The 26,063-nt window shown below is 44.9% G+C and overlaps 1 protein-coding gene across 3 annotated transcripts in view; it reads right to left on the bottom strand.

Moving 5' to 3' along the window:
* cstf3 (cleavage stimulation factor, 3' pre-RNA, subunit 3) overlaps positions 1–26,063 on the bottom strand; it is a 130,625-nt gene that overhangs the window by 27,872 nt on the left and 76,690 nt on the right. For all 3 annotated transcript variants that reach the window (XM_086008239.1, XM_086008240.1, XM_086008241.1), the window contains 7 exons: positions 8,071–8,103; positions 6,586–6,683; positions 6,396–6,462; positions 6,258–6,292; positions 6,007–6,133; positions 3,387–3,464; positions 2,426–2,588 (listed from right to left, as the gene is read on the bottom strand). In XM_086008239.1, the coding sequence (XP_085864365.1) occupies positions 2,426–2,588; positions 3,387–3,464; positions 6,007–6,133; positions 6,258–6,292; positions 6,396–6,462; positions 6,586–6,683; positions 8,071–8,103 (601 nt within the window). The remainder of the gene's footprint in view (positions 1–2,425; positions 2,589–3,386; positions 3,465–6,006; positions 6,134–6,257; positions 6,293–6,395; positions 6,463–6,585; positions 6,684–8,070; positions 8,104–26,063) is intronic.

Raw genomic sequence — 26,063 nt, 5'->3', positions numbered from 1 at the left:
CAAAGAAATGGCAGACCAATTAAATACATACTTTGGTTCTGCCTTCACAAAGGAGGACACAAATAACCTCCCAGAGATGTCGTGGAACATAGGGTCCAATGAGAGGGAGGAACTGAAATAAATCAGTATTTGTAGGGAAATGGTGTTAGGGAAATTGATGGGATGGAAGGCTGATAAATCCCCAGGGCCTGATAATCTACATCCTCAGGTACTTAAGGAAGTGGCCCTAGAAATAGTAGATGCATTGGTGGTCATCTTCCAAAATTCGATAGACTCTGGAACAGTTCCCATGGATTGGAGGGTAGCTAATGTTACCCCACTATTCAAAAAAGGTAGAGAGAAAACGGGGAATTATAGACCGGTAAGCCCGATATCGGTAGTGGGGAAAATGCTAGAGTCCATTATAAAAGATGTAATAGCAGCGCACTTGGAAAACAGTGACAGGATCGGACAAAGTCAACATGGATTTACAAAAGGTAAATCGTGCTTGACTAATCTACTGGAATTTTTTGAGGATGTAACTGGTAGAATAGATAAGGGAGAACCAGTGGATGTGGTGTATTTGGACTTTCAGAAGGCTTTCGATAAAGTCCCACATAAGAGATTAGCGTGTAAAGTTAAGGCACATGGGATTGGGGGCAAGGTACTGACTTGGATAGAGAACTGGTTGGCAGGCAGGAAGCAAAGAGTTGGAATAAACGTGTCTTTTTCCGAGTGGCAGGCAGTGACTAGTGGGGTACCACAGGGATCAGTCCTAGGACCCCAGCTATTCACAATATATATTAATGATTTAGAGGAGGGAACTAGATGTATTATCTCCAAGTTTGCAGACGACACAAAGCTGGGTGGGCGTGTGTGCTGTGAGGAGGATGCCGAGAAACTCCAGTATGATTTGGACAGGTTGGGTGATTGGGCAGAAGCATGGCAGATGCAGTATAATGTGGATAAATGCGAGGTTATCCACTTTGGTGGCAAAAACTGAACGGCAATAGATTGGGAGAAGGGGAAGTGCAACGAGACCTGGGTGTCCTTGTGCACCAGTCGCTGAAGTTAAGCATGCAGGTGCAGCAGGCGGTTAAGGCGGCAAATGGTATGTTGGCCTTCGTAGCGAGAGGGTTCGAGTACAAGAACAAGGATGTCTTGCTGCAGTTGTACAGGGCCTTGGTGAGACCACACCTTGAGTATTGTGTGCAGTTTTGGTCGCCTTATCTGAGGAAGGATGTTCTTGCCATGGAGGGAGTGCAGCGAAGATTCACCAGACTGATACCTGGGATGGCAGGAATAACGTATGAGGAGAGATTGGGTTGATTGGGCTTATACTCGCTGGAGTTTAGAAGAATGAGAGGGGATCTCATTGAAACTTATAACATTCTAACAGGACTAGACAGACTAGATGCAGGAAGGATGTTCCCAATGGCGGGGGAGTCCAGAACCAGGAGTCACAGTCTAAGGATAAGGGGTAAGCCATTTAGGACAGAGATGAGGAGGAATTTCTTCACCCAGAGAGTGATGAACCTGTGGAATTCTCTACCACAAAAGGCAGTGGAGGCCAATTCATTAAATATATTCAAGAAGGAGTTAGATATATTTCTTAAGGCTAAAGGGATCAAGGGATATGGGGAGAAGGCAGGGACAGGGTACTGAATTTGGATGATCAGCCATGATCTCATTGAATGGCGAAGCAGGCTCGAGGGGCCGAATGGCCTATTCCTGCTCCTATCTTCTATGTTTCTGTTTATGGGAGCTTGCTGTGCGCAAATTGGCTGCCGCGTTTCCTACATTACAACAGTGGCTACACTTCAGAAGTACTTCATTGGCTGTAAAGTGCTTTGAGATGTTCTGAGGTCGCGAAAGGCGCTATATAAATGCAAGTCTTTCTTTTATGTTTGCAATCATCAACAATAGTCCTTTATTTACAGATAACTATTTTTAAGCAAAAGAATTTTCATCGACTCCTACCCTCTTTCCTAAGTTAAAAAGACATCCAATTTATATTGTCTTGCCTTTCTAAGATATCCCAAAGTGCTTAACAGACAATTCAATACTTTAGAAGTGCAACAAGAACTTGTATAGCGCCTTTAACGTAGTAAAACGTCCCAAGGCGCTTCACAGGAGCGTAAATCAGACAAAATTTGACACCGAGCCACATGAGATATTAGAGCAGGTGACCAAAAGCTTGGTCAAAGAGGTAGGTTTTAAGGAGCATCTTATAGGAGGAAAGAGTGATAGCGAGGCGGAGCGGTTTAGGCAGGGAATTCCAGAGCTTATGTAAGCAAACGTGGCAGACGTACATTTTGTGCATAGCAAGATCCCACAAACGGCAATGAAATGAATAACCAGTTAATCTGTTTTTGGGCTGCCTTCGTGCAATACGAAATTATTTTTCTATGAAAGATCCAGCACTGGTCATGTTAAGTAGTCCCACCTCGTTTAGTGATTAGTGTTTGGTCTTCTGTGCGAAGTGGGTTACTTTTTTCCCACTGGATATACTTCTTCCACATTTCCACCTGTTGTGCTTCCTGTGGGCTGTTCTGCGGTGGGACCGAAGGTGCATTGCGGTCCAGACCTTTCATGACAGTCTCGTATTCCTGTATACAATGGCACGAATGTTTATAAATCCATTACTTAGGTATACAAAAAATATCAGACTCTTGGGGGCGGGGAAATTCGGTTGCTTTGCGCTTCCCGTTAGCGCCCCCCAGGGAGCGCAAAGCCTCTTGCGCCTGGGTGTGGCGCTGCTAATGCCTCCCATGAAATTCAGCGGGAGGTTAGCATCGGCAGTAGCTGGTAGCGCTCCACAGTGCTGCGCCTCCAATGATGACGTCATCGTCGTGCGCAGCACCCTGGCCGCAAACTTCGGTCGCGCCCCCAACCTACCGCCGGACGATACGTCCAACAGGGTCAGGGTGGCGCTTTTGTGGCCACGGCGGCGCAAATTAAAGGGCCGGTGTCGTGCGGCCATTTTTTTTTCTTGGCCGCCTGCCAGCACCTGCCCCCTCCCGCTTTTTTAAGCGGGGTGCCGGCCGCGATCGGTTAGCCCGGCACTCCTCGAGTGTTGGGCTGTTTTCCCGGCACCCCGCTGGTCCAGCAGGGTCCCGGTGCGCGCAGCGCTAGGCCTCTCCCCTTTAATCAGGGGAGGGAGGCCTGTAATACCGCGGTGCTATGTGCCGACGCACGTGGCGCTGTTGCACGTAACGCCGTGATATTCAATGGGAGCGTCCCAGGGAGGAGGGGGAGTGCCTCCAGTAGCGCCCCGCCTCCTGCTTGGGCCGCTACCACTCAATTTACGGCGCAGGGGAGCTAACTTTTTCCCCCTTGGCTTTTAAAACTGTTCTAGTTCGCACAACTTCAAAACAAGCGTTGTGAAGGAATCCAGGGACACATACCTTTGCAACGCGCCTAGCATTCATGTAATCCCTGCTACGATCTTCAATCATTTTCTTAGCCAGGTGGATATTAATGCTCTGTGGAGGAACAGATCACAACTCTGTTTTCTTTCATCATTTCAAACTTCTGTATCTAAAATTGCACCACAGCATCACACTGGACTATTACTGAGCAGATTTCCAAGCTAAATGACTTAGTTCTGCAAAAGCAGCTACTTTAATAACAAACTACTGTCCTAATATAGAGGCTGCACGGCTCTTTAATCCATTGACTCCTTTATTACAACAATCTTCATTAATGAAATGTGCTCAAAGTGTTGCTCGCCCCATTTTGAAATGCCATGCACTATTAGTATCAGTTACGCTCCTTACATCAATCTCTGCCATCCCATGACCGGAGCAAATCATTTCACAAGTCGCTTCAGAAACTGCTTGTTGCGAAAATCTATGTCGTGTTAGCACTTAGCACTGGAGATTCACTTAAAGCAGTTGTCAGACGTAATATGCACATATTCCAACTTTTACTTTATGGGGCTGGTACGGACATGGAAAAACTGGCCACATAATCAGGGTTGCGAATGAGAATAGCAGCTCTTGGGTAACTGAACAACAACAACTTGTATTTTTATAGCACCTTTAACGTAATAAAACGTCCCAAGGCGCTTCACAGGAGCGTTCTCAAAACAAAATTTGACACCGAGCCACATAAGGAGATATTAGCACAGAGTAGGTTTTAAAGGAGGGGAGAGAGGTAGAGAGGCGGAGAGGTTTAGGGAGGGAATCCCAGAGCTTAGGGCCCAGGCAGCTGAAGGCACAGCCACCAATGGTGCAGCGATTATAATCAGGGATGCTCAAGAGGTCAGAATTGGAGGAGTGCAGAGATCTCGGTTGGGGGGGGGGGGGGGCGGCGGGTGGATGAGGTTGTAGGATTGGAGGAGATTACAGAGAACAATTACTACTAGTCTGTTTAAGGCACTCTAACAACATGATAACTGGATGTATTGTGATACTACAATCAAACGGACAGGGGAATTGGGAAAATGTTTGCGAAATGCAAAGTGGTTGGAGTTACTCCCTGCACCAATTTTAACAAATGAGTTCAGAGGAAATTCCTGTGTTTGCTGTTTCAAACTTGCTGACCCCATTTAAAATGAACGGAGGTTGTTAAAATAGTGAGAAGGAATTTCATCCAAATGTATTAACTTGTTCTTGCAATGCTGAGAAAAAAGTACAGGAAACTTTCGTTTAACCAGAGGTTAAATGTCCGGAAAGCTCTATCTACCAGCAAAATTCAGGAGCCGTTTCCTATAAGTTTTTTTTACTTCTCGTTGCTTTTTTTTCCCCAGTCAGGCTCTGCAAGGTCTAGCTGAAGCTGTTGCTTAGCTACAGAGATGCTTTTAAGCTGCGGCCGACTGTTTTGAAGCTGTTGCTAAGCAACAGGGTTTGTTGATTCACACGGAGCTGAAAAGCTCCGTATGTTTTAACATTAGCGCTGGTTTGTACGGCAGTTTTGATGGTACGGCACCAGCTCGGTCCCGTCAGTGCCGGATACCAGAAAGTTTCCTGTACAGAAGAAAATTTGCATTTTGGTGACAAAAGCATGGCGTTGGATTCCCAAGCCAGTTCTGGCACACCACAGTGTCAGGTGTGTCTCTTAGCTCTGTCAGTACAGCACTCAACTCCCGTGCAGAGGGCTAAGGTTTCAACCATCGTCTATTGATGGGTTCCAACAGTTCGCAACTGGAGTTGTTCTCCTTGCAGCAGAGAAGGCCAAGAGGAGATTTAATGGAGGTGTTTAAAACCGTGAAGGATTTAGATAAAGAGAAACTGTTTCCAATGACTGAAGGGTCGGTAACCAGAGGGCACAGATTTCAGGTGATTGGCAAAAGAACCAGCGGCGACAGGAAGAAAATCATTTTTACACAACGTGTGGTTAGGATTTGGAATGCATTGCCTGATAGAGCGGTGGATACAGATTCAATAGTAGCTTTCAAAAGGGAATTTGATAAATACTTGAAGGAGAAAAAATTGCAGGGATATGGGGAAAGAGCGGGGGAGTGGGACTGACTGGATTGCTGTTCGAAAGAGCCGGCGCAGACTCGATGGGCCGAATGGCCTCCTTCTGTGCTGTACGATTCTATGAGTGCTCCAGTTCAGGTCAGGAAGAGGATGCAAAGAAGAGGAAGAAACCTTACCCCTCCCCCTCTGCCCCACCACCCAGAGTGCACCTCATGTTGGCGGAATGGAGCACCATTGTCAGGGCTTGTGGGGAAGTCTGCAGAGTGAGCTGTCCTGCCTTTTCAGATATTGGTGGAGAGTGTGAAGGTTGGAAAACAGAGGTTGCAAGAGAGAGACAGCACCAAAAAAAAATCGACCAAGTTTTGAGCCAGATCAGAATATAAATTGCGTTGGAGAAAATGCTGTACTCTCCCAGGAGTCTAGGAGCATTGCGTTTATCCGACATCAAGTATAATACAAACTACTGGAATTAATTAAGTTTGTCAAGGGAAAAAAAATGAACAATAATCTTAACCAGTTTTGTCCTGCACTATAATTGCAAATGTCAGTCAGCTGAAATCAGCTTCAACTGTCGAGTAATATTTGGGTCCAAAGTTTTTACCTCTTCGTATTTATTATAATCTCGCCATAACTGTTCAATATTTATCATAGGATTGACACAGCCTCGCTGATACACCCGACGAACTGCCGTTATCCTTTGGTTCTCTGCATAGGATCCCACAGCTTCCCTATCAAAGGGACAAGTTGTTTGTAAGTACGGCAGAATTAGCAGACGTTTTAGATTGTTTCGCTCTAAAGAAAAGTAAAATAGCCGAACGAACGAATAAACAAAAAAAAAAATCTAATACTTACACTCCTTTCAAAAAGTTAATGTAATCAACCCAAATCTGCAAAAGATTAATTATTATTGAAATTGTTGTAGTTCTAGTTCACAATGCATTTAAAAAAAACTTTTTATAAAAAAGCCTCACAAGAAAATGAAAAAATTACTTGATAAGACATAATCTCCATGCCGATTTTATCCAAAGCAAAATCGTATGCTTGGGCCATCTTCTCTCTGGAATGCAAGTAATAAAGACGTTACAGAACGATAGAAAGAACCGCACCCTTTGATACTTTCATCTAAAATTATTAATAGTAAGCTGGGGTAAGAGCAAAGCCACAGCATTTCATTCCTTACTTGTAACTCGGAAGTTTGCCTTTAGTTTCCCGTACATAGGCCAAATAACATTTCCACAGGTCAATATGCAAAACCTTCATAAGACATCGCTGAAACAACTGCAAACAAATGAAAGCAAAAAAAATGTCATTTCTGAACAATAAATGTTTTTTAAAAAACATATTTCTTCCCATTCTTTGGGTCCTCCTGCACCATACATCATTGCATAGCCAAAAGGAACTGCTGCCAGGTCTCCACCAGCAGCTGTATTTATAAGGTAAATTTGGCAAGGCTACACCCCCGGCTAGGAGCCTGACTCCACTGGAGAATGGATTGGAAAATACGGAGTGGAGGTCTGCGCACTTGATTCATAGGATTACATCGGATATATGGCACAGAAACAGACCATTCGGCCCAACCAGTCCATGCCGGCGTTTATGCTCCACTCGAGCCTCCTCCCGTCTTTCCTCATCTAACTCTATCAGCATAACCCTCTGTTCCCTTCTCCCTCATAAGCTTGTCCAGCCTCCCCTTAAATGCATCTATACTATTCGCTTCAACCACTCCCTGTGGTAGCGAGTTCCACATTCGCACCACACTCTGGGTAAAGAAGTTCCTTCTGAATTCCCTGTTGGATTTCTCGGTGACTATCTTATATTGATGGCCTCTAGTTATGCTCTTCCCCCACAAGTGGAAACATTCTCTGTATCTACTCTATCAAAACCTTTCATAATTTTAAAAACCTCTATTAGGTCACCCCTCAGCCTTCTCTTTTCAAGAGAAGATACCCGATTCACGGTGCTTCTAAAATGCAAAAATTTATCACCAGAACCGTGGCCTCACTGAATCAATTGTTACTTGTTTTAACATGCTGAATTTAACTTGCCCTCCCTCCGGGGAAGTGCCTTGCCTCCAGCTTGACATTTTGACCGGTTGCTTGGGCTGAGACCAGGTGCTATGAATGAGGAATCTTTCATGGCTTAACTTGCAACCAACTCCTTCCCATGATAGTCGGCTGATGTGCTGCTCTGCCAAACCACCCGACGATAACCAAAATCTACGGAAAAATACCCTTTGGAAAGTCATAGATGTGTCAGGAGATGTAGACATAGATATGCAAATGTCATCATATATTACAAGAACCCACTGTTCCAAACGTTTAGAGCTCGCAGTGACCGTGGGAGAACACTTATCTTGCATCAATACTGATGCTCAGCATTGTTGACAAGTTGCTAGTTTAGCCTCGTGCTCTCGGCGGTGGAGGAGGGCTGTTGAGTTACCAACCCAGCCTGTGATGAGCGAAGTCTGTGTAAAAATTAATGGGTTTGGTTCGCGAACCGTTAAAAAAAATCATCAACACTCCAAGACATGGGTGCTGTTCGTCAAGACTTGTGAAAACTTGTAAAGTTATCAAGCTAATGAGTGAGGGTTCACTGACAGACTAACCACAACATAAAGTTCGCCCACCTCGAGCGAGGTACGTGATTAAAAATGAAACAGCTTTACCTTTTCAACTTTGTCGTAGTTTTTGGCTTTTATCTGTAGCAATAAAAGAGAGATTCAATCATTAAATCTTATATACAAATACAGAGAAACCCTGTCATTACAAGCAGAGTAAACAGTTCCAGTGCTGTTATAGTTACAGGTACCTCATACAGGAAAACTCCTCACAGTTAAATTCTGACATAGAAAAGAACATTATAAAAGATATATACAGTCAACAGTAATCATCTGTGCGACTGAGAGTGATAGGGAGCCATTTATTGTCATTATTCATAAGATAGGAAAGATTGTTGGTTTGTTTATTCCCCTAAATACTTTAACAAATTATGAAAATTGTACAGTATACAGAGAAAGAAAGAGAAAGAGCGAAAGGACGAGAGAACGAAAGGATGAGAGAACAAAAGGACGAGAGAATGAAAGAACAATAACTTGTATTTATATAGCGCCTTTAACGTAGTAAAACGTCCCAAGGTGCTGCACAGGGGTATTTTAAGACAAAAAATTTGACACCGAGCCACATAAGGAGAAATTAGGGCAGGTGACCAAAAGCTTGGTCAAAGAGGTAGGTTTTAAGGAGCGTCTTAAAGGAGGAGAGGCGCAGAGGTTTAGGCAGGGAATTCCAGAGCTTAGGGCCCAGGCAACAGAAGGCCCGGCCACCAATGGTGGAGCGATTAGAATCAGGGATGCTCAAGAGGGCAGAATTAGAGGAGCGCCGAGATCTCGGGGTGGGGTGTGTTGTGGGGCTGAAGGAGATTACAGAGATAGGGAGGGGCGAAGCCATGGAGGGATTTGAAAACAAGGATGAGAATTTTGAAATCGAGGCGCTGCTTAACCGGGAGCCAATGTAGGTCAGCGAGCACAGGGGTGATGGGTGAACAGGACTTGGTGCGAGTTAGGACACGGGCAGCTGAGTTTTGGATGACCACACGTTTATGTAGTGAAAGGATGAGAGAACGAAAGAAAGAGAGAAAGAGACCCGCAATACTTTCAAATTTAAAATCATTGAACTTGTTTGATGGTCTTGCCATACTATATTCTGTAAGAAAAGGCTCCATTGCACTTTGAAATACAACAATTACTTATATTCATAGACATGTATGCTTAAAAACAATTTTAGCATCAATACTACATTTCAGCAATTCACTTTAGCTACTAACATATTCTAGTAAACATCATGAAGTTCACACCAGATGATAAGTTCACTTCCCACCCCACCCTTTACAGTTCCCAATGCAAACACGGCAGTGTTGACCTAGTGAGATCAGCTCGATTTTAACCAGATGACAAGCTGGTCTTCAAGATGGGATCTGATTCCAACAGGGCACGAAACAATATTGAGAGCCTTAGCTACAAACCACACAGATTGGGACGCGACTATGTAGGATCTGGAGCTGATATTTACCTGGCTCCAGTTTAAAAAAAGATAAAATGAAGTTTCATGTATCTGCCGAGACGTTAAATGTGCAGCTGCGGTCGGTTAAGAGCTCTGCAAACAAATACCGCAAAAAAAAAGGCAATTCTCACCTGCATCAAGAGCACACACTGCACAGTATCGAGATTAGATCTCTCCCAGTGTGAAGTGAGGGAACAAGTCACAATTCCGGTTGGCCCCTCCCATGTCATCCAAGCTCAAAAAAGCAGAACTTTTTAATACTTCCAACATCTTTTGAAGGCTCCCATTTTTCAAATAAATGTTAACTGATTGACTTGCCTAACTTCCCTATTTGGAGGAGATGAGAAGTGAAGGGGTGTACAGACAGATAAAACGATTTAATATAATATACATCAACAAAAAAAATCCCTTCCGCCATCAAGGGTCTGCAATTGCAACAAGGCACAGGGTTCCCAGCTGTTGATTGAACATAAGAACATAAGAAATAAGAGTAGGCCACACGGCCCCTCGAGCCTGCTCCGCCACTCAATAAGATCATGGCTGATCATCGACCTCAACTCCACTTTCCCGCCCAATTTCCACATCCCTCGATTCCCCTAGAGTCCATAAATTTATCTATCTCAGCCTTGAATATACTCAAAGACTCAGCATTCACAGCCCTCTGGGGCAGAGAATTCCAAAGATTCACAACCCTCCGAGTGAAGAAATTCCTCCTCATCTCGATCTTAAATGGCCTACCCCTTATCCTGAGACTATGCCCCGTAGTTCTAGACACTCCAGCCAGGGGAAACAACCTCTCAGCATCTACCCTGTCAATCCCCTTCAGAATCTTGTATGTTTCAATGAGATCACCTCTCATTCTTCTAAACTCCAGAAATGTATTGGCCCATTCTACACAATCTCTCATCATAGGACAGCCCTGTCACCCCAGGAATCAATCTAGTGAACCTGGACTTTTAACCAAAACATTTTTTGTGCAGATTTAAACATATTCCTGGGTACTGTCAAAAACTATATAGAGCCTCAAACATCTCGAATGCATTACTAAAACAACAACTACTAGCTGTTTCAGTTCTCTAACAGCTAATTAATTATTCTTAAGTCAATACGTATCAGAAAAGGAGCATCATTCTGGACCATGCACAGCCCACTGCTCCCAGCCAGGAGCACTCATGTCCGCCAAGAGGGCTGAACATGGACTGGCAGTGGGAAAAGCCAAGATTTGAGTTGGTTTTTACATAAATTCACTGTGGCTCAGTGGGCAGCACACTCGCCTCTGAGTCAGAAGGTTGTGGGTTCAAGTCCCACTCCAGGGACTTGAGCACAAAGCTAGGCTGACACTCCAGTGCAGTGCTGAGGGAGTGCTGCACTGTCGGAGGTGCTGTCTTTCGGATGAGACATTAAATCCGAGGCCCCTTCTGCTCTCTCAGGCGGATGTAAACGATCCCACGGCACTATTTCAATGAAGAGCAGGGGAGTTATCCCTGGCCAATATTTATCCCTCAAGCAACGTAACAAAAACAAATTATCTGGTCATTATCACGTTGCTGTTTGTGGGAGCTTGCTGTGACTCCACTTGAAAAGTACTTCATTGGCTGTAAAGCGCTTTGAGACGTCCGGTGGCACTATATAATGCAACTCTTTCTTTCTTTAAGAAATAGGAACAGGAGTCAGCCATTCGGCCCTTCGAACCTGCTCTGCCATTCAATAAGATCATGGTTGATCTACCTCAACTCCACTATCCCATATCCCTTAGTATCCAAATATCTATCAATTTTTGTCTTGAATATACTCAAGGACTGAGCCTCCACAGCCCTCTGGGGTAGAGAATTCCAAAGATTCACCACCCTCTGAGTGAAGAAACTTCCCCTCATCTCAGTCCTAAAAGGCCGACCCCTTATTCTGAGACTGTGACCCCGAGTTCTAGACTCTGCAGCCATTTTGCAATGCACTGAGAAACCACTGTGGTATCTGGTGGCCCTGACAAGACAAGACAAATGGACTTGGTGAAAGATTTGCACTACTTTGGCGAGCGAAGAAAAATTTGGGCATAACACTACTTCTGACTATTAGAATTCATGCGATGACAAATCTATGTCCTTGGCTGAAACTCACTAACTCTTCGAACCTAAACAACTTTTATGCAGATAGTTGGCTTACTTATTTAGTGTCAACCGTGGCTCAGTGGGTAGCACTCTTGCCTCTGAGTCAGAAGGTTGTGGGTTCAAGTCCCACTCCAGAGACTTCAGCACAAAAATCTAGGCTGACACTCCCAGTGCAGTGCTGAGGGACTGCTGCACTGTCAGAGGTGCCGTCTTTTGGATGAGACGTTAAACCGAGGCCCCGTCTGCTCTCTCAGCTGGATGTAAAATATCCCATGGCACTACCTTCAAAGATGAGCAGGAGTTCTCCCCGGTGTCCTAGCCAATATTTATCCCTCAACCAACATCACTGTTGTGGGAGCTTGCTGTGTGCAAATTGGCTGCCGCGTTTCCTACGTTACAACAGTGACTACACTTCAAAAAGTACTTAATTGTCTGTAAAGCGCTTTGGGATGTCCGGTGGTCTTGAAAGGCTCTATATAAATGCAAGGCTTTTATTTCATGCACAAATCTATCAATCTATATACAGTATTGTTTATGTACTAGTTGATCTCCAATGGCACTGGACATGAGGAATGAATACCAAGTGTAGTCTTCAGGTGAGATGGGGTTAGAGGGCAGGACATAATTAGGCCTGGGCATTCAGATGTAATTCAGTTACCATTTTAAAGTGATACATTCGGTCCATATTTTTATATAATACTTTGATTTTATATTATTTGTAATTAAATAGTAAAACATATTGGGAAGCAGAGGCAGAGTTGGTTGGAGCATAGAAGTTTCTCTGCATTATCGGCCGAGGACCTGGGAGACATGAAACTTAGATGCTACAGCGCCGCCACGGGCAAGAGGGTGTAATTACACCGTGACAAGCTTACATAGGCTGTTTCCATGATAAATGTGGACAAAGGAATTTATAATAGAAAGTGCACATAGCCTCAAGTTTAAAAATATATATGATCAGGTGTCACACTGTCATACATGCAAAATTCTGTCATACTTTAAAAAAAGCACAAAAGATGACAGAAAGACAATAGTTTGCCAACCAACAGAAAATACTTTCCAATTGACTAACGTAGTCACACTCAAAAAAAATGAAGAAAATGTCAGTAGAATCTCTAACTGACCTGAGGATCTGCCCAAGTACAATTAGCTTCTAATTTACCCAGGATGTACAGGAGTTACACTTTGTGGCCTTAAGGGATACATTAAGTTAGGTGCAGTGGCACATTAACAGTAAAATATGATGTACGTTACATAGCGTAATGCACCGGACTGTGGAAATCTGTTTATCCGCTGATTTACCGTAAGCAGCGCCATGGATACATTCCGTTAGGTATTAAAAATGCAACTAATGCCTACGCAATGGCATTTAGACTGCAGATCGTTAGCTGCAATGAATCCCTATTAGTTCAGAATCATAATTTTAGACGGTGAGATTTACACCAATGTACAGAATTCACTCCATTTCGGTTTATATGTTGGTTGTAAAGCCTTCAGCCATCTTAGCCCTACTCTCAGGAACTCTCTAACCACTTTACTGCTTCTGTCCCTTTTAAAAGCCTCTCGAAATCGATCTTCATCCACGTCTTTGGTCATCTCTCTGAACTCTTCTATGACTTCCAATTGTGGTCCTTTTTTTGACAAAAATTACCTATGTATTTGGTTCCTTTCGGATGAGACGTTAAACCGAGGCCCCGTCTGCTCTCTCAGGTGGACGTAAAAGATCCCAAGACACTATTTTGAAGAGGAGCAGTGGAGTTCTCCCCGGTGTCCTGGCCAATATTTATCCCTCAATCAACATCACTGAAACAGATTATCTGGTCATCACATTGCTGTTTGTGGGAGCTTGCTGTGCATGAATTGGCTGCCGCGTTTCCTACATTACAGCAGTGACTACACTTCAAAAAGTACTTCATTACCGTCAAGCGCTTTGGAACGTCTGGTGGAGGTGAAAGGCGCTATATAAATGCAAGTCTTTCTTTCCTCTGAGAGACTTTTAGTATGTTAAAAATGCATTATAAGTGCAAGCTGTTTATTGATAGAAGTCATATATCTCACCCAAATGGATGTAATTTAGTGGAATTACAATTGAATTTGCAAAGTTCATCTGACATTAAGCAGACATATTAATTAGTCTGGTGAGCTGGCAAAGGGTATGTTGCAAAAGGTAGAACTGTCTACAGTAGAGGAGCTTTATTTTAGCAAGGCCTTGCAAAGGAGGGTTCACAAATCTATGCAATATAGATATAGAGCTTTCTGCACATAAATCATAGGTAGTAGAGGTGTGCCAATGTTTTTGCCTCAAAATAGGTAATCATACAAGAAATGCTCTTCGCTTTAAGAGATTTTGCATTCTTTAAATGACATGGGCTAATCTTAAGGTTGATTCTTTTTTGGGAGAGTAAGAATATCTTTTCTTAGAACAAGTGTTTTTCTCTCGTACCCTTGCTGAATCATCTGTGACGTGACCAAACAACCTGCTCCAGGGATTCTGCTAATGCAACCCTGAAACCGGTCACCAGAAGGCCAAGGGATAACTTTCCTACCTTCCTCCCAGTGTCCAGGCACTAGTCTCTGCTAGACACGACCTAAAACCAGGTCAGCGGAGGCTGGTAACTCAGTGTGCGGGTGACCACAAGCAGGAGCCTGGCTCCCATTGCTACACCTTGTTCTTTTGACGGCGCCAGTTAAACTGCATGAAGTGAAGAAACCCTGAAGTAGGGATTTCATTTAATGACGGCATGCAATATAAATGAGGGACAGCTTGTTAAGTGCTCAGTTAGATTCTGCTGCGGTCCATGATTCTCTTCGTCACCCAAATGGGAACTAGTGAGACTAGTTAGTTCAATGGCCATTTCCATTAGTTTGCAGAATTTGCTTCCCCTGCAATGCAATGTCAAAGGGTGCGTGCTCCTAATTTTAATGACTGGAACATCGGAAGTATTATTCTTTTGGGCGCACTGACCTTTGTGCCGAATTCTCTGATCTGCTCGTTCAGCAAACTAGGAGCATAACCGTACAAAATTTACCCTTCTCTTCACTTTAGACTTTCTCTGCAGCCTTCTTGCAGATCTTCCTTTAGTGATGACATGTGCGGTGTGCCGAGTAAGGCCCATGAATAGAATGCTCGCGACTGAAGTCCTACTCACAGAACAAGCTTCATAGTCCGTTAACTCTCAATACTATCTGAGCATCTCCTCCGGTACATTTACTCACTTAACAGTTTTTAACAGTAAAGCTCCTGTTGGATGGAGCTTTGCAGCACTGAGTAAGAAACTCGTGGCACACAAGCCTCTGAAAGATCACCAGTTCAGGTCTCCATGTTTATGTTAACACAAATCCATTACAACTGTAGTTCATGACATTAGTCATTGAAGTCATAATGGGCAAAACTGCCTCTCTTGAATTTACCTTTATCAGATACATAAGAACATAAGAAGTAGGAGCAGGAGTAGGCCATGCGGCTCCTCGGGCCTGCTCCGCCATTCAATAGGATCATGCCCGCTCCCCGTAACCCCTAATTCCCTTATCAGCTAGGAAACTGTCTATCTCCGTTTTGAATTTATTTAATGTCGCAGCTTCCACAGCTCTCTGAGGTAGCAAATTCCATAGATTTATTACCCTCTGAGTGAAGAAGTTTCTCCTCATCTCAGTTTTGAAAGGGCAGCCCCTTATTCTAAGATTATGCCCCCTAGTTCTAGTCTCACCCATCAGTGGAAACATCCTCACCGCATCCACCCGATCAAGCCCCCTCACAATCTTATATGTTTCGATAAGATCGCCTCTCATTCTTCTGAATTCCAATGAGTAGAGGCCCAACCTGCTCAACCTTTCCTCATACGTCAACCCCCTCATCTCCGGAATCAACCGAGTAAACCTTCTTTGAACTGCCTCGAGAGCAAGTATATCTTTTCTTAAATATGGAAACTAAACTGTACACAGTATTCCAGGAAGTACATTTCAGGGAGGATGTGATTGCACTAGAGAAGGTACAGAGATTTACGAGGATGTTGCCTGGACCGGAGAATTTTAGCTATGAGGAAAAATTGGATAGGCTGGGGTTTTCTTCTTTGGAACAGAGGAGGCTGAGGGGAGACTTAATTGAGGTGTATAAAGTTACGAGGGGCCTAGATAGAGTGGATAGGAAGGACCTATTTCCCTTAGCGGAAAGGTCAATAACCAGGGGGCACAGATTTTAAGTAATTGGTAGAAAGATTAGAGGGGAGTTGAGAAATTCTTTCACCCAGAGGGTGGTGGGGGTCTGGAACTCACTGCCTTTAAGGACGGTAGAGGCAGAAACCCTCATCACATTTAAAAAGTACTTGGGTATGCACTTGAAGTGCCGTAACCTACAGGGCTACGGACCAAGAGCTGGAAAGTGGGATTAGACTGAATAGTGCTTTGTTGGCCGAATGGCCTCCTTCTGTGGCTTAAATTTCTATGATTCTAAGATACACAATTTTATGATCGATATGTGGCTAACTGGCGATGCAGAATCCATATTACTGCTGTGACTTTCCTATCATGGTGCATATTGATCTGAGTATCAGTGACTTTACCAAAGAATTACCAGAAAAGTTCGTCGAGTAGATACTAACTATCCTGGCCGGGTAGGTAAACGGGCAACCTGGTTTGGGTTTATTCCAAAAGAGGGGCTGGAAAACCAGGAATCTTTTGATGTAGTGCAACTTGCAGCATGTGACTCAGGACACTGAAATGAACACGTTAGCAGTGTCAACTACCCATCTTATAGACCAGCTTGCACCCCATGAGTATATTGCCACTCTCTCTAGAGCCTGCAGGAAACCACAGAATTAAGCTTTCTTTCCACTTCTGCCCTCGAGATGTGTAACAGCTGAAGGAAGCCACGTTGCCCGACCCATCAACCCTACCCCCGGGTAATTGTCCTACACACCAATCCTACGACCAAGAAAGGGTGCTGCAGTAGAAATCATGCATGTACCTAATTGTCTCCATCAGTCACGCCCATGGTCACAGTGGAGCCCTTTCTGTTGATGCAGTCGTTGGTGAACAGCACTCAGAATAACAGAGCTCTTTGTACTCAATGAGCATTGGTGAGATTTATGAGGGCTGAGGCAGCAATCTCCATCCTTCTCGCATGGGTGCTTGGGCTGAAAGCCAATGTCTGACTGGCAGCTATGAAGGCATTGCCGCGCACACGGATAGGATCCTTCCTGGTGCCAAGTCTTCGGCTGATGTTTGTACAATAAGCAGCTGCCTCATGGGAATGAGAGCAAGAAGTGAATAATGGCGGTACTTCTTTTTATGTTTCCGCCCCCCTCCTCCACCCGCCAAGATTCTGCAGCAACTTCTTCCATTGTCTTTTTGTGACAGAAATTCTTCATCAAGTCAAACGATTCCAGTGACACAGGTCATTACTACATGGGACTGGCAGAGCTTTCCTGCAGTTTAAACATTTTTTTTAAAAGAAGGATTTGATTAGTGATGCATCGGCTGCTGTTGCCGTTTCCCAACAGAGCAAGTTTCCAATGTCAGCCATGTCCCTTTGGGAGAAGCATATGGAAACTTGAGAGAGAGAATTGTACTAATGTTGGGACATATTAAAGATTTATAAAGAAAGGAGACTTGCATTTACATAGCGCCTTTCACGACCACCAGACATCCGAAAGAGCTTTACAGCCAATTTTTTCTTTTTGAAGTGCAGTCACTGTTGTGATGTGGGAAACGTGGCAGCCAATTTGCGCACAGCAAGCTCCCACAAACAGCAATGTGATAATGACCAGATAATCTGTTTCAGTGATGTTGATTGAGGGATAAATGTTGGCCCAGGGGAGAACTCCCCAGCTCTTTATCGAAATAGTGCCATGGGGTCTTTTACGTCCACCTGAGACAGCAGACGGGGCCTCGGTTTAACGTCTCAACCAAAAAGACAGTATCTCCGACGGTGCAGCACTCCCTCAGCGCTGCACTGGCAGTGTCAGCCTGTGCTCACGTCTCTGGAGTGGGACTTGAACCCACAAGCCTTCTGACTCAGAGGCGAGAGTGCTGCCCACTGAGCCTCTGGCTGACATTCTGCGGGTTTATTATTTTTGATTTTTTAAAAATGTAATGATCAAATATACACATGTTTACAATAACTGACAGGATACCATCCAGAGAATTTTTCTCAAGATTGATAAGCATCCCTGGGCGTCAACAGACAACATAAAAAATATGGACCATTTAAAACCACCAGGCAGCAACAATTTCAACATCCCAGTTGGACTAGCAAAAATCTGGCCAGCGACAGACGTACTTGGCATCCCATCAGTCTATGCCGACTTGAACCCCATGCAGGACAGAGTTCTTTCACAGCTGCTGTCCTATCCAGTATCAACAGTTCGTTTCTTAATGAACAAGAAAAAAAACCCCGCAAATGCTGTAAATCTGGAGAGAGAAAAAATCCTCCACAGAGAAAATGCTGGCAATACACAGCAAGTCCATCGGGATCTGTTAGGAGAAAAGGCAGTTTACCACTTCAGATATAACCCTCTATCAGAACTGGAAACAAGATAGTCCAATAATAGAACGGACGTTAATGGGTTGAATGACCAGCAAACTGCTGAACAGAATACAAAAACAGAAAATGGTGGAAATACACAGCAGGGCTGTCTATATTTGGAGAGGAAAGACAGGTTGATCAAGAATGACGGGAATGTGTGGGTGTGTCGGGGCGGGGAGAGAGAGAGGCAAGTTGATATTTTGAGTGTAGAACCTTGGCCAGAATATAGTTCTGACAGGGGCTGAGAAGCCGACTGTGTTTTCTCCAGCAGTTTCTGTTTTCATCTCAGACCTCCCTCATCGCATTTAAAAAGTACTTGGCTATGCACTTGAAGAGCCGTAACCTACAGGGCTACGGACCAAGAGCTGGGATGTGGGATTAGGCTGGAGAGCTCACTTTCGGCCGGCACGGACACGATGGGCCGAATGGCCTCTTTCTGTGTCGTAAGTTTCTGTGATTCACAGTTCTTTTTTCCAATTTCCCCATTTTTTTTTTGCTCTTTTACCATTTTAGTCATTTGCTTGTTCTTTGTTCTTTTAATAGAAACATAGAAGACAGGAGCAGGAGTAGGCCATTTGGCCCCTCGAGCCTGCTCCGCCATTCAATGAGATCATGGCTGATCATCCAAATTCAGTACCCTGTCCCTGCCTTCTCCCCATATCCCTTGATCCCTTTAGCCTCAAGAAATATATCCAACTCTTTCTTGAATATATTTAATGAACTGGCCTCCACCGCCCTCTGTGGCAGAGAATTCCACAGGTTCACCACTCTCTGGGTGAAGAAATTCCTCCTCATTTCAGTCCTAAATGGCTTACCCCTTATCCTTAGACTGTGACCCCTGGTTCTGGACTCCCCGGCCATCCGAAACATCCTTCCTGCATCTAGTCTGTCCAGACCCGACAGAATTTTATAGGTTTCGATGAGATCCCCTCTCAATCTTCTAAACTCCAGTGACTATAAGCCCAATCGACACAATCTCTCCTCATACGTCATTCCTGCCATCCCAGGTATCGGCCTGGTGAATCTTCGCTGCACTCCCTCCATGGCAAGAACGTCCTTCCTCAGGTAAGGTGACCAAAACTGCACACAATACTCAAGGTGCGGTCTCACCAAGGCCCTGTACAACTGTAGCAAGACATCCTTGTTCCTGTACTCGAACCCTCTTGCTACGAAGGCCAACATACCATTTGCCTTCTTAACCGCCTGCTGCACCTGCATGCTTACCTTCAGCGACTGGTGCACAAGGACACCCAGGTCTCTTTGCACTTCCCCTTCTCCCAATCTATTGCCATTCAAATAATAATCTGCCTTCATGTTTTTGCCACCAAAGTGGATAACCTCACATTTATCCACATTATAGTGCATTTGCCATGTTTCTGCCCAATCACTCAACCTGTCCAAATCGTACTGGAGTTTCACGACATCCTCCTCACAGCTTACCCTCCCACCCAGCTTTGTGTCGTCTGCAAATTTGGAGATATTACATCCAATTCCCTCGTCCAGATCATTAATATATATTGTGAACAGCTGGGGTCCTAGGACCGATCCTTGCGGTACCCCACTAGTCACTGCCTGCCACTCGGAAAACGACCCGTTTATTCCAACTCTTTTTATTGCCTCACTGTGAAGTCTGATCTGTCATCAAATATCCCCTGTTTTATCAAGTCACTTCTCAGGTCAATGCTTTCTCCTTCTCTCTATGATTGGAGTATCTGTTGCTTTCCCCTTTTTCTGTTTTCCATTTTAGTTTTCAATTGCGACAAAAGGTTAAACACGAAATGTGAATCTGTCTTTTTTCCTTTACAGAGGTGGGAAGAGCTCCACTGTACTTCCACTATTTAAATTTTTACTAGCAAGATTTGAAAGTCAGAAGCAGTCAGCTTCAAAGTATGGCAGCACGTTTGAAAAATGCAACCAAGAAGAGACTTTCTCCCTCAATTTTGTACGAAATAAGGCAAATCTCCATTTTCACTTTAAAAATAAAGTGATAACTAGTGCCAGCAGAAGGATGCAAACATTTTACTGGGAGTATAGGAGTTTACTCCTCCCACTCAGTTTTCACCCATTCTTTCCTGAAAGAAATGACTTGCATTGGCCTTTATAAAGTGCTGGTTAGGCCACAACTGGAGTACTGCGTCCAGGTCTGGTCACCACACTTTAGGAAGGATGTGAAGGCCCTTGAGAGGGTGCAGAGGAGATTTACCAGAATGGTTCCGGGGATGGGGGATCTTCGCTACAAGGACAGGTTGGAGAAGCTGGATTTGTTTTCATTAGAGCAAAGGAGGTTGAGGGGTGATTTGATAGAGGTGTACAAGATTATGACTGGTTTGGATAGGTTAGTCGGGGAAAGGCTGTTCCCACTAGTTGATGCTACAAGGACTAGGGGACACAGATTTAAGGTTTTGGGCAAGAGATACGGGGGGGGGGGGATGTGAAGAAAAACTTTTTTATGCAGCGAGTGGTGAGGACCTGGAACTCGCTGCCGATGGAAGTGGTGGAAGCGGAGACACTCAATGTTTTCAAGGGGAGACTGGATAGGCACTTGAGGGAAATAAACTTGCAGGGCTACGGGGATAGAGCGGGGGAATGGGACTGACTGGATTGCTCTACAGAGAGCCAGCACAGACTCGATGGGCTGAATGGCCTCCTTCTGTGCCGTTATGGCTCTATGGAGTATGGTACCTCACACAACAGTGGCCATTTTTCATTTGAAAGCTCGCCGGTTAGTGTCAACACAAGGATATTTTCCAGCAGGATAGCAATCAGGAGCAGGATTCACAACCAATTACTTTTCCACCCCAGCCCAGGGATAGAGGCAAATTGGAATGCCCCCCCACTGATGCCCTAAGATTAGCTGACTAAGCACAGATCAGTGATCAGCCCAACGACCTTTCTGTTCTGCATGGCTCCAACGACCTTTCTGTTCTGCATGGCTCCAACGACCTTTCTGTTCTGCATGGCTTACTATCACATTCCTGTTCCATCAATGTTAATTGACAAACGTCTGCCCGAGAGTGTAAGATCACAGCCCAGTAGACCGATAGCACAGATGTAAACCCTCCTCCTATTGCTTTGTGGCGCACTGAATTGGAACTCCAAAAGGGCCCAAAAAAATTAATTATTGGATTTTAGGACCAATATAACAAATATAAAATATCTTTTCGGAGGACTCCATGTGCACAGAATAAAAATCCAGTAACGTCAATATTTACACGTATAAATGAACTTTTCTCAATATAAAACAACACTGAGTCTAGCATGTGTCTATCAGATGTCACACTTCCAAGTGTCAAAAGTTTACTAAAAAAGGCCCAAAGTAATTTCCTGCTTATGTTACTGATATTAATAACTTAGCTTCTGGCCAAGAACAGGAGCTATCGATTTACAAGCATCTGCCAACCTACAAAACCATCCCAACAGTTAGCCGCTAACTGGCCTCAGAATGTGTTGATTTAGACCACCTCCCCCACAGGAAGTACCTGAGCAGTGACCTTAAAAGGGCCAGGATAAACACAGCCTTATTTTAGCAGCTAACTATCACAACTAAAAATAACGAGCCACATGGTAGACTTGTTGGTAAAGTTGAGTCCCGTGGGACTGGGAGGGGGGTGGGGGGGAAAGGGGGTGATACGGCAGGGGCTGTGTGGAGACGAGATTGGCTGGGAGACAGCGAGCAGTGGTGAGCGGTTGTTTTTCCGACTGGAGGGAGCTGTGTGGTGGTGTCCCCAAGGGGTCGGCGTTGGGACCACTGCTCTTTTTGATGTGTTAATGACCTGGACCTGGGTATACAGGGCATAATTTCAGAGTTTGAAAAACACGTAAACGTGGTAAATGGTGAGGAGTATGGCGACAGACTTCAGGAGGATGTAGACAGGCTGGTGGGGTGGGTGGAAATGTGGCGGATGGGATTTGACACAGAGAGGTGTGGGTTGTTCATTTTTGTGGGAGGAATGAGGGGGGGCAATATGGACGAATGACACGGTTTTGAAGGGCGTGCGTGAACAGAGTGACCTGGGGGTGTACGCACACAGGTCTTTGAAGGCGGCAAGACAAGGCTGTTAAAAGTGCATGCGGGATCCTTGGCTTTATAAGCTGAAGCATGGCGTGCAGAAGCAAGGAGGTTGGGCTGAACCATTATGGAACGCTGGGTGGGCCCCAGCTGAAGTGTTGTGGCCGGTTCTGGGCGCTGCGCTTTGGGAAGCATGTCAGGGCCTTGCAGAGGGTGCAGAGGAGATTTGTTGGAATAGTACCAGGGATGAAAGACTTCAGTTACGTGGAGAGACTGGAGGGGCTGGGGTTGTTCTCCTTTGAGCGGGTTGAGGGGTGCTCGGGATAGTGGGGGTGTTTTTGATGGGGTAGATAGGGAGAAACTGTTTCCAGTGGCGGAGGGGTCGATAGCCTGAGGACGTAGATTTAAGGTGGTTGGCGGAGGAGCCAGAGGCGACATGAGGAGCAATTTTTTTTTTGCGTGGAGAGTTGTGATCTGGAATGCAATGCACTATCAAAAGGGAATTGGATAAATACTTGAAGGGGAACCATCTGCAGGGCTGTAGGGAGGAAGCGGGCAGTGGGGCTAGCTGGATGGCTCTTTCGAGGAGCCAGCACAGGCACGATGGGCCGAATGGCCTCCATCTTTCTATGACTCTATACTGTGCTGCAGGTCTTAGACTAGCTCGAAGCAATGCCACAGGGAATCTGATTATTTTATAAAAAAATATATATAATTAAAATTCAGTATATGCAGTACTCCCACCACTGGTGGTGCCATAGTGCAAATTGACCAGCTCTGCCCACCATTTTCTTTTTATCCTAATACAGACACAACTAAAAGATACACCATTTCCTCCAAGTGTCAGTAACACCAGGAGAGGTTCACTAGTAATACATTAAAATCCTTGCATCAGTAATGTGTCAGCCCCCCCCCCCCAATCCCCTCCACTGAAATCCCCAGTTAATTGAAATCAATGGGCAACATTAATGGTAACACCGGTTACTCTTACTTGCCCCAGACGTGGCACTGCAATGTTTCTCGGCTTGTTACCGCGAAAACTGACACAACCAGAAGATGTACCATTTTCTCTGACTAACCAGGGGCCGGCACAGCTGCAGGAGATTTACGATACCAATACATTATCCAAAAGGTTTTCAATTCCCATGCGAGGTTTTTCCAACCGTATCCCATGACCGGGAGCTCTTGATTGGACTAAGAATCTACACTGAATGGGAAAGTAAAACTTTTCCTTCGAGTCACATAGCCCTACTTCGGACAATACACAGTTCTGTCGCAATAGTGGTTTAATAAGATTTTGCAATAGATAAAGACTAGTGTGGAAGAATTGCTTTGCTGGAAACTTAGCCTTCTTTATTTAGGTGAAATAGCATGGTTAATACTTTTGAGTTGATTAGCATAGTCTGCGCTTTTCTCTACCCAAACTACCATTATTAAGGGCTTAGTGCATTTAAAGCTTGCCTATTAATATTTAAATCTTATATCTGCATGCACTTCCTGTCAGCGTTTTCCATTATAAATTCCTATGTCCACATTAGTAATGGAAACTGCCCATGTAAACGTGTCACATTGCACTTGCACCCTCTGCCAGTAGTGGCGCTGCAGGGGATCAACTGACACAACTGTGGTCAGCTGCGGTTCACTGGGTAGCACACTCTCTCGCCTCGGAGTCAGAAGGTTGTGGGTTTAAGTCCCACTCTAGAGACTTGAGCACAAAAATCTAGGCTGACACTCCAGTGCAGTGCTGAGGGAGCGCCGCACTGTTGGAGGTGCCGTCTTTCAGATGAGACGTTGAACCGAGGCCCCGTCTGCCCTCTCGGGTGGACGTAAAAGATCCCATTGCACTATTTTGAAGAAGAGCAGGGGATTTATCCCCAGTGACCTGGCTGATTTATCCCCCAATCAACATCATTAAAGAAAAAATATCTGGTCATTAATGTTGTGTATGTAACCGTTTACCTTTAAGGGAACTATAGAATGTAACCGTTCGCCTTTAAGAGCACTACTTTAGGGTGGCACTATCTATTGGCTCATGTATACTGTAATACCGATAGTGACCACACCAGTATATAAGGGTTGTGATACGTTAACTAGGGCAGAATCGCCCGAGCCTCTGAATAGTAAAGACGTGTTTTATTCTGTTAACAGTGGAGTCTGTGATTATTTATAATACAACCCACAGACTTAACATTGGCGACGAGTCAGGATTCGAACCCTGCGGCAGTTGTTCCACGGCGGCTTTGTCCGAAGACAGGACGTTGAAGAGAGGTTTCAATCCTCACCAGTCTGGAACCGACAGGCTGGAAGCGACAGGCATTAGGACCCTGAAGCCTCCATAACCTCGTGGGTAAGCCGCAGCGTTGGCTGCAAAGACAGGGCGATCGCAATCCCTGATAAGAGCCGCGGTGAAACGCGCGAGCGGGTAAGCCAGAGCCTGGGAGGGAGCGAGCAAGAGCCGCGCGAGCGGGTGAGCCAGAGGCCGGGGGCCGCTTTCAAGTGCGAGGCGCAGCCGGGCCATCGATCGCATCCGCTGATAAGGCCCGCACTCGGCCTGAAAGTCAGCGTCGGGGAACGGGTGATAACCGCCATTGAAGTGGGCGGAGAGCGCCGAGAAGCGCGGGAAAACCGCCATCGAAGTGGGCGGGGAGAGCGAGAAGCGCGGGAAAGCCGCCATTTTTCGCGGGGAAACCGCTGAAGAAGAAGGAAGAAGCGGGAAACCGCCATCTTGGAAATTATTAAGAATTTCAGGAAAGTAATAAGATTTTTCAGAAAGGCTGGTGTGTTCTCAAGAAGAGAGGGAAAATAAGTATAAGTACAGCAATACTTGTGGTGTTCTCAAGAAGAGAGAAGAAAATTAATTAGAATTTTCAGAAACAAGAAATAAGTAAAGCAATACTTGTGGTGTTCTCAAGAAGAGAAGAAAATTAATAATAAGTAAAGAAATACTTGTGCTGTTCTCGGAAAGAGAAGAAGATGCCTAAGCGAGGAAATATTAATGATTTTAATGCTGAAATAGAAGACAGGGCCACGTATGGGGAACGCATAGGAATATATTGCGTAGCCATATACGCCAAGGCAATAACTTTGTTAAATTCGATGGGAGCAAAAACATACGGGCTCTTGAAACATCTAATAGCACCAGTTAAACCAGTGGACCAGACCTTCGAAGAGATCGTAGCAGTGCTGAAGGATCAAATTACTGCAAGCATTTCCAAATGCTACCGTTGTGGAAAGACAACGCACGACCAGAATCAGTGCTGGTTTAAGAATCAAGAGTGCAGGAAATGTGGCAAACTGGGTCACATCGCGAAGGTATGCAGGTCCAGAAAGAAGACCAACAAACAAAGGAAGCCACCACCACAAGAAAAGTACAACAAGGTGCATCAGGTGGCTGAAAAGAGTTCAGACGAACAAAATTCAGACTCAGACCCAAACAGCCAGGAGTTGGATAGTCTGAGAATCCACAATGTGGGTAAAGTAACTGATCTACAGACGATCTGGGTCACACTAAAAATAGCTGGAGTCCAAGTACGAATGGAGCTGGACACGGGATCAGCTGTATCAGTCATCAACCAAAAGGACTACCACCGACTATTCTCTCACATACCCTTAAGAAATACCAAGTTCGTATTACAGACATACACGGGGCATCGCGTATACCCCATGGGGAAAATAAGAGTCAAGGTGAGAGATAGGGGTAAAGAACACCCACGAATGTATCTGTACGTACTACCTGAGGGAGGACCACCACTTCTGGGACGGGAGTGGATCAAGAAAATAGACATGGAATGGCACTACCGACAAGCAATGACGAGTGAGGACTCGGTGCAGACAAGCAGCTCAGACTCCGAGCCGGAAGACGATAAGTCCAGCTTATGTATGAAAAACAAGAGTAACATGAACTCACGGACTAAGGTTGGGAAATCGATGGCGTGCATAAAGACAGAGAATTCTGAGTCTGTTCAA

The sequence above is a fragment of the Somniosus microcephalus genome, chromosome 15, assembly GCF_052327205.1.
Source record: "Somniosus microcephalus isolate GS21.2 chromosome 15, FLI_Smic_1.0, whole genome shotgun sequence".
In the NCBI taxonomy this organism is placed as follows: Eukaryota; Metazoa; Chordata; class Chondrichthyes; order Squaliformes; family Somniosidae; genus Somniosus; species Somniosus microcephalus.
Note: the sequence above shows the minus strand (reverse complement) of the source record. Positions and strands in the feature narration are given on the sequence as shown.